The sequence below is a fragment of the Astyanax mexicanus genome, chromosome 5 (assembly GCF_023375975.1).
Source record: "Astyanax mexicanus isolate ESR-SI-001 chromosome 5, AstMex3_surface, whole genome shotgun sequence".
NCBI lineage: Eukaryota > Metazoa > Chordata > Actinopteri > Characiformes > Acestrorhamphidae > Astyanax > Astyanax mexicanus.
In genome coordinates, this window is record NC_064412.1 from 21,462,388 (window position 1) to 21,471,499 (window position 9,112).

The 9,112-nt window shown below is 37.7% G+C and overlaps 1 protein-coding gene across 3 annotated transcripts; it reads left to right on the forward strand.

The window, feature by feature from the left end:
- The first annotated feature begins 2 nt into the window (after positions 1-2).
- LOC103042225 (uncharacterized) lies at positions 3-6,134 on the forward strand. 3 transcript variants are annotated; one of them, XM_022675833.2, is made up of 8 exons: positions 3-131; positions 2,020-2,367; positions 2,795-2,955; positions 3,206-3,309; positions 3,640-3,802; positions 4,147-4,228; positions 4,334-4,490; positions 4,962-6,134. In XM_022675833.2, the coding sequence occupies exons 2-8, from the start codon at positions 2,255-2,257 to the stop codon at positions 5,913-5,915; spliced, it is 1,734 nt and encodes a 577-aa protein (XP_022531554.2). In that variant the 5' UTR covers positions 3-131; positions 2,020-2,254; the 3' UTR covers positions 5,916-6,134. The 3 variants fall into 3 exon arrangements, with proteins under 3 accessions (XP_022531554.2, XP_049335319.1, XP_049335320.1); XM_049479362.1 differs by lacking the exon at positions 3-131 and having other exon boundaries at positions 2,275-2,390; XM_049479363.1 differs by lacking the exons at positions 3-131; positions 2,020-2,367 and having other exon boundaries at positions 2,409-2,955; positions 3,276-3,309.
- The last annotated feature ends 2,978 nt before the right edge of the window (positions 6,135-9,112 follow it).

Sequence of the window (9,112 nt, forward strand, 5' to 3'; positions counted from 1 at the left end):
GGCCGGTGTTTACGGAGCTGAGCTGTGAGAGAGCCTGCGGCCCAGCCTGGAGCTGTTTATACAGGCTTTAGTGAAGACAACAGGAATATAGGGTCTGAACAGGAGCTCCACAGCGCTGAGTGAGTCAGCAGGTGAGTGGGGGAGATCAGCTCTGTGTGAAATTAACCCCGTGTGACCGGTTAGCGCCGTGGGCTAGCTAACTAACCCGTCCAACTGGATCTCTACCTGTTAATAGTGTGAGGAAACCTATCTGCTGAGGAAACGAGCAGGCCAGCTCATGGGTTTCAACCTGTTAAGATGGTTAACAAGCTTACATATTGACCTATAACTACACAGCTGGTCTACAAGCATAATTAATCTGATAAATCTACTAAATGTCCCTGATAGCAAAGAACATTGAATAAACGTAATTGTTTGTACCTGTTTGTGATGTGGCCATAAAATAATATCACAATATTTTATGGTATTTTTTACAATAACTTTATTCTTGGCGATATGACAAAACATTAAAATATTTTAAGAATACACTACTGCAACAAAATTAATATTAAATTGTATTATTGCATACGATACGATATGGCACACCCCTAATTGAGAAGTTAACAAACACAAGAATTTTATTAGCTTTGTAACAGAACTCAATGATCCAGAATGTCATAATTCTAATAATGCACTCTGTGCATAATCTGTCTTTCTTTAGATATATAATGGGAAATGAGAACAGTGTGATTTTTTTTGTTTGCTAAAAACAGAAAAAAGTAGTACCCTGATGTGATAATTAGGGGTGGTGATATGGCACATTTCAGGGTATAAAACCGTTCACGATTTTCAAAAATGTTGGCGATATTAATGAGTATGATACGATATGGCACACCCCTACACCTTTTTTAGTTGATTTGTGTCTTTTAAGGTTTTTCTGATGAACCAAAAAAATAACCAAAAAACATTCTTTATTTAACTTATTTCCTAATAGGCATCAGTTAATGTCTTACATAGAATCGACAGTCATTTAAAAGTTTTAAATGGTTGTGGCTCTGACTCTACCCTCAGGTTAAAGCTTTTAGGTAAAATGTGCTCCCCACAAATAATAATAATTATTACTTAAAGGTCCTTTCTACACTGCAAAACCACAGTACAACCTATATTCTGTATAAGAATAGAATACAAACAATATATAAAATGTCAAGTCAAGTCAAGTCATTATCAACCGCTTCATCCATTAAGGGTCGCGGGGGGGTGCTGGAGCCTATCCCAGCCGGCATCGGGCGGAAGGCAGGATACACCCTGGACAGGCCGCCAATCCATCGCAGGGCAGACAGACAGAGACAGACACATTCACTCACACATTCACACCTAAGGGGCAATTTCAACCAAGTTCCAATTAGCCTGAACGTGCCGTCTTTGGCCTGTGGGAGGAAACCGGAGGAACCCGGAGGAAACCCACGCAGACACGGGGAGAACGTGCAAACTCCACACAGAAAGACCCGGGACGCCCCAGCCGGGAATCGAACCCAGGCCGTCTTGCTGTGAGGCGGAAGTGCTACCCACTGCGCCACCGTGCCGCCCTATATAAAATGTAAGTAACATAATAAGTTACTATGTAAGTTAATACAAACCATACATATAAAACCAAAATGTTGAATCAATGTAAAATCAATTCTGATGTCAGAGATCAACGTGGTTATAATGTATTATCAATGTAAAAATAAATGTTGTTCCAGCATTTTGCTATCTGGCTAATCAGCTACTTTACCAATATATCTTTACCTGGATGACTAGATTTTTAGTGACCATAACCATCAAATACTTGCTTAATCCATCTAGAGTAAAACCAGCTATCAACAAAATAAAATTAAAAAATTATAGTTTTTCTTCATATCATAATTTATAAAGGTAGGTATGTTCTCATTAAATAAAGTAAGACCTGCTCAGTGCTATTATACATGTATGTCTGACCTACCATGTAAATCATATCTTCCTTTTTGTAAGCATGTTATTTTCTTTTTCATTTTTGAACAGATAAACTTGAGCTAAAAGATGATGACCAGAATCCCTCAGTGTCTTGAATGCTTACTGGAGGATAGTGTGAGAGAGACGTGGTACACTTTTCTAAATGCCTCTTGCATGAAGAGTGACTGAATTTGCCCAACAGTTAAACCACATATAGTCATCATTCTGCATCCTGTACAAATCGTCCCTTTGATTTTAGAATAACGAATAACTAAGTGTCCCAAGGCATAAGGAGAACAAAGTCATGGAGCAGGCCTATGATTCAGACTTGATCAGTTGCAGAGCATCTTTCTGTAAGCCCACATCCAGGACTGAACATGTGGTTGAGGGACAAGACAACCTTTGTAAAAGGCTGAGGTAAAGTGCATGCTGGATTACAGGTAACTCTGAGACTGAAACAGTAAACTTTAGTCTGTACTGTTTTGCTAGTGCCTTGGTGTTTAGTAACCTACACTGACTGTTGCACATAAATTTGTAATCAGAACACAGCCTTACCTTTTTGATCAGACTTTGGAATAAGCCTTAGTTTATTGAATTTCCATTACAAGCTGCAGTCATGGTTATTTACTTATAATACCTTATGTGGCAGTTTCTCACACAGGGATTATGCCTGGTTCTGAACTATAAAGCATTTTAAATGGAGATTTTCAATTGAAAGGAAAATATAGTCTAGGACTAGTCTTAATCCCTGTCCTGAAAACTGACTCTCTGAGTTCTGTGAACCTTCACCCAGTAAGGCGTATCAGGAACCACTCTTTGTTAATGCTAGTGTGTTTTTGTTTAGGTTTTTAAAGTCTTCTGCCCCGGCAACCAGCATTAAAGGAAGCTCCGGCAGTAAATCAGGGGAGGTTATCAGTAATGTAATTAACATATGTCCTTTTACAAGCAATGATAACTTGCTGTGCTGGACAAATCTGACTTCAACAGGACACTCCGAATACCAAGGTAAGAAATATACTTTGCTGGTGTTTTGAAGACCAAACCAAAATTATTTATGATATAGATTTTAAATTCAGCTTGATAAGCATTTATTTGTTGTTTATCTTAAAGTGTACATTTAATGTGTCACGTTTTGATCCAAGAACAACAAATGCCTTTCTACCTAAATATAAAGAATTAATCAACAAAGCTGGTTGTACAGTATGTTGCATAAACATTTACAGTTCTAGCATAAACTCTATGCTCTTTTTCTTAGAGAAAAAGAAACAGGGAATGAGCTTCATAATCACATCTTTAAACAATCCACAGTCACTTCGACCTTACAGGCGATCTCCACGCAGAATGAACTGGTCAAAAGAGGTGACATCCTATATTCTTTTAACAATTGTATAGTTCTGATCACAGTGTAACCCCACTTCTTTACCACATTTTGTTCATATTTACAGAAAACATTCAATCTAAATGTCATGCCTGACATGTTCTTCCAATGACACTGCTTTGTATTTAATGTTTTAGCTAGCGTGGGGTTGTTTAATATTTTGCATACATCTGCATTCATCTGTTTGGCAGTTGGACCATTAAACAAATCATATTCAGTCATATTAAGTTATGATCATTGTGTAAATACTTTTATTTATTGAAGCAGTAGTTACAGTTATGCATTTGATGAAAATGTTATTTGTCTTTCAGGTGGAGAACATACCTTCCTTGTATACACTAAACAAGGACAGTAGAAATGCCTGTGGAGCAATGGGTAGCAGCCTTGGATACACTGACACCTCTCATTGGTGCTCTCACTCCAGCTCAATAGATAATGGTGTGCCATACAGCTCATCTACCTGGACCTCTGAAGGTACTATGTGTTATCTAGCACCAGGTAACACAATAGGACATCCTTTAGGCCCGATTCGATTGATGGTATGCATGGGTTAACAGTTTGCAGCCGTGCAAGACTTTCTTGTCAATGACCTTCTCAGAGTACCTTGTCAGAGTCGGCTAGGTCTTTAAGTGTGCATATTTCTCCTGCATTCAGCATATAATATGCAAGAATAAACTGTTTAGCTGATATGTAACATATCATAGGTCTTGACATTAACCAATGTTACAAAATAATCAATATTATTACTGCATCTGTAATAATGCTCATAATGTTTTGGCTTATAAGTGTATGTCTGTGTTTGTGTTTTTTTTTTTAAGAGAATAGACAACTTAAATTAACTGGATTATCTGATGTGGAAAGTAATGTCCCCAAAATTGGCACCAGCATGTCTAAACAAAGGTATGTTTAAACTTTTAGCTTGTGTGACAAAATAAATGTATAGGATTTTTTTTATTATACGTTCATTTCTCACATTTATTTATTCATTTATTATTTTTATAACAGGGTGGAGGAGAACAAAGAGTTTGCCCAAGAGCAGGTATCTTCATTTGAAGAGGAAACACTCCGTGAGCCGGTTTCTCTTAGCTTTGAAGATGAGCTGAAGAGGAAAAGTGTGAAAATGCTCACACCTTACCCTGCATCTGTTTATAAAGCCTTGCCGGTAAACATGCCTCTGTAAAGAGCCTACTTATTTACAACCTACAAGATTATGTTTAGGAGGGGAATTCATGTAGATTGTGGCCTTATAATTAATGTTAAATATTAATTACATTTATTTATATTATGCATATTAATTTATAATTTCACAAAGGTTTGCATGGACAAGTAGAGCCAGACTCCACTGTTCATGATGGTCCAGGGATCAGTTTGTTAAAAGAAGAATTTATGTTCACATTATTAACAACATATGCTGCCTCATCAGACATTTGGCCAAATGCAACACATGGCATGTGCTAGCAGGGCATCATTTTTAAGTAAAATTGCTTAGTAAAATTGCTTGAATGAAATTGGCAGTGCTTAGTTCTATTGCGCAAGACACATAATGAAATGTTAAATCAGTGTCTACTTTTTTAGTATTTTCAAGCTGTCCAAGTTTTTAATAACAGTATTCAAATTATCCTTGTCTTTACAGATAGTCAGTGAAACATATCCAGTGGTGTACAGAGCTCAGCAACCTCAACATGAGCCCTTTAAAAGCCCAGGATTTCACTCTTTGGATCCCTCTGAACCGTTGACCCAAGACGCTGAAGTCCGACAGAGCAAGGTCTACCCAGCCATCTTCCACATTACTGAGTCTATGCAGACAGACTACATGCTGCGCAATCTGAGAGGAAAGCATATAAGTGAAGACCTTCAGTGTTCAAGGCCTGATCTAGAATCACCTCTCAGTGTAAAGAGGGCAGGGGCCTATCATCTCAACCTGTGCATGCTCTCAGCAGATGGAAATGTGGTCAAGTCTTCCAACCTGGGCCGACTTCCTATCCATAAGTATACATCTGTGTCTAAACCTATAGGTAAAAGTACACAAAGTCCTCTGATTGTGCCTAAAAAGAAAGAGCTCTTATCTACTTGTGTTGGTCCTGTCATTAACGGCAAAAACCCCAAAATCACTCATGACCCCAGAACTATATTCTCAGCCTATTCTAAACCACTGCATGACTCCCCAAGGAGAAGCTTAAGCAGCAGATGTAACACCTCAGCCACACAGTCGCAGCGGCCTATAGCCAGCAATCCAAGAAACAAGACAGACTTTGTAATAATCTCAAAACCAGTCAAGTACAGTCAAAACAAATTGAAAGACTTCACCAAAGAACACACATCTAAGGAAAACTTCTCCAAGGAACCAACAGAGCTGTATGAAAACCCTGTTTCACAGTCAGGTGTCTGTGACACTTTTGAAGCTCATGAGATGAGCTCTTTCTCACAAACCAGCGATGAAGACCACAGACTCCAAGACTCTACAAGTCAAAAAAATGAAGCCGTGGTCACTGATCACACTGACAATGAGGCCTTTAACAAGCTGAGTTATTCTCTGCATAGTTCTAAGACCATAATAAAAATTCCAACTGCTGAAAATGTGGACTAAAGGAGCATAAAGTGCTGTTTAACTTATAAAGCAATATTTCGGTCATGAAACCATCCTGAAACAGCTTTACAAGATTTGGATTTCCTGAAGGCTAGAAAACCAGAAATACAACATGTACAAAATAAGCATTTTGTGATTTTTTTTCATAAGTGTTTTGAAACATTTCAGCCCTTGAGTGATCCTTGTAGAGCAAATGAATCTGGTGATTTTATATATGTATGTATATCTTACCAGCTATTTTCAGTTCTAATTCTTTGTTTCTTTGGTTTAACAATCTGTGACTCTGAGCAGATGAAGATTGCGATTTTCAGCAGTTCTTGTATCCATGTCATTAGTAGCATTACAGTTGCTCAGGTACCCAGCAAAAGCTGTCACAGCCAGAAGAAAAAGCTGTTTTGTGCAACTCCCTCTGTTGATAACGTATCTTCGGTTCTGCTAAAACTGGTGCAAACAGAGGTTGGTTCATTGAAAAGCACCAAATCTCTTATAAGCCTGAACTGAACCAATTCCTGAACCATGATTCTTTTGGTCTGAAGGGGCTATGGGAGTGCCTGGTTTAAACCATTCTAAAGGGAGAGAAAATTATGTTTATTTGATTGGAAAAGTTAATGTTTTTTTTTTTTCGTTAAGTGGACCATAGACCTTTTTTTTTTTTTGCCAATTAAAAATTCTTCCAATATGTAGATAGTTCAGCTAATGTAATTTAAGATGTGGCAGACATGTGGTTAATTTATTTGCAATACAAAATGTGTTATTAGTGAGAGTCTGAGTTGTCCTGTGGTATGCATTTTACATAATCATGGATAAATGGTTAAAACAGGATATTTGACATCACAAGATCCTGAAGCTAAACCATCTACAAGTGAGGCAGCCACTGTATCTCTGACAGAGAGAACAGAGAAAAACAAGAATAAATCAAAGTGAATACAGCAGTAAGTACCTACAGTAGCACTAGGCTTTACATGCACAGGAACAGAAAGGGATGAAGCTAATGGTTGTTATGTCTTTTAAGCGGAAAATAAAATAGTCCTGGGGACTGTGAAAAGTTTTGTGTCTGATAAAGCTGACCTAGTATCTATCTCTGAATAATTGTTCAAGAAATGCTTTAAATTGTTAGGCCTTACTGAAAAGCTTAATAAGTGTGAAGATCATCAGAATGAGAAGTGGGACACAAGCACAAGCCTTGTGGTCCTTGCGGGCATGTGCACATGAGTACTGCACGACTGCAAGTGTGCCATTTGTGACTGGGACCTTGTGTAATAGTTTCATTATGTATCGTTATTTTGTGTTATTTTACATTCTGAAAGATGTTTTTAGTCTTGACTTTCCTCTCAACCACTACTTTCATTATTTGTGCAGGGAACACACGCACACGCGCATTCACACACGTGTGAGAACATGTGCCCAGAGCAGTGGTCAGCCACAGCAGTCATTTGGTTTGGGTCCTTTGCTTAAGGCCACTTAGAAAGACAAAGACCACCACTGACACAGATGGAATTTGAACACACATAGACTAAAGAGTAAACACACACTCAGTGAACAGTGAGAATACATGCCTGCAGCAGAGGGCAGGCTCTGCTGTGGCATTGCAGAGAGAGCTAAGGGCCTTTCTCATGGGAATTGCAGTGATATCATGTATCAAACCCACACCCCTGTCACCATTAACCAAGGGCTCTAACCACTGAGCCGCCACTGCCCACTTCAGTTATGCTGGTTCATCTGCTTTGCTAACTTGCTAACCGTCAGGCCACAGCTTTCCCCAGAATAAAATTTTTCACATATCTGAGCGGAGAAACCCATGATCATATCAGAGGCTTGTTCATGCTACAGCAGCCCTGTCCTGAAGCAGACAGGGGCCCAACAGTGGCAGCTCAGTAGACCTGGGTATCAAACCTACAACCATGAAATCAACCTAGCTCTGAAGCCCTGCCCCAATTTAAACCCCAATCTACACCCCCTCGTGGAAGTGCACTGAATAAGAACTGGGACATACCCCTCCAGAGCCATTTTAAGGCATTTGGGGACCCCACGCCATCCTGTTAATATAACATTTTACAGTATGTGCATACCAGCCCTAAATGAGCCCTGAACCAGTGCTTAGTTTAGTGGTGGCTTAAAAATGTCATAGCTGCAAATGTGTACTAAAAGGATAAAAAAAATTGATATCAGTTTCAGATTTAAATCATTGTTTAAGAGACTCCTATTAGATTATCTAATAGACCAGAGGGATCTGGTCTTCTCATAAATTTAAATCAATTTTAAAAATGATATAGCCCTTTAAAAAGCTACTTGATACTTTTAAAAAGTAATTCCAATTTGAAATAAAAAAAATATTTATTATTTTTAAATTATGTATTTCCATAAATATATACATTTATATTGAAAATATACATTTTAAGTTTTCTCTATTTAAAAAGTAGTTTTATCTTTTTTTTTATCAAAGTACTGCTGGAAAATGAAATCTGCATCTCCATAAACGTTGTCAGCAGACACTGACTTAGGCTGTAAGCCATGATAATCAACACTAAAGCAAATAAGCGCTTAAAATAGATAACTCTGTGTGTAATACATCTACTAATATATGTTTCACGTTTGAACTAAATTACTGAAATAAAGTAACTTTTTAATTATATAAAATTATTTAAGATGCACTATTGTATACAGCTCTGGAAAAACATTAGAGCACTTAAAATGATGTTAATTTTATCATTTTATCAAACCTCTGGAATATAATCAAGCGGAAGATGGATGATCACAGCCATCAAACCAAACTGAACTGCTTGAATTTTTACATCAGGAGAGACCTAAAAGATATCTAAAAGCAGCGTGTAAGTGGTGGAGGAGAACATGCCAAGATGCATGAAAACTGTGATTAAAAACCAGGGTTATTCCACGAAATACTGATTTTTGAATTCTTAAAACTTTATGAATATGAACTTGTTTTCTTTGCATTATTTGAGGTCTGAAAGATCTACCTTTTTTTGTTATTTCAGCCATTTCTCATTTACTGCAAATAAATAAAAAATATTTATTTAATGTTTATTTGGAATTTGTAAGAAATGTTTTCCGTAGTTTATAGAACAAAACAACAATGTTTATTTTACTCAAACCTATAAATAGCAGGTCTGTGGGGGTGTTTGGTGTTATCTTCCCGACAGGGGGCGACACGGAGCTCCTCCTCTGGGTTCACAGAGGTT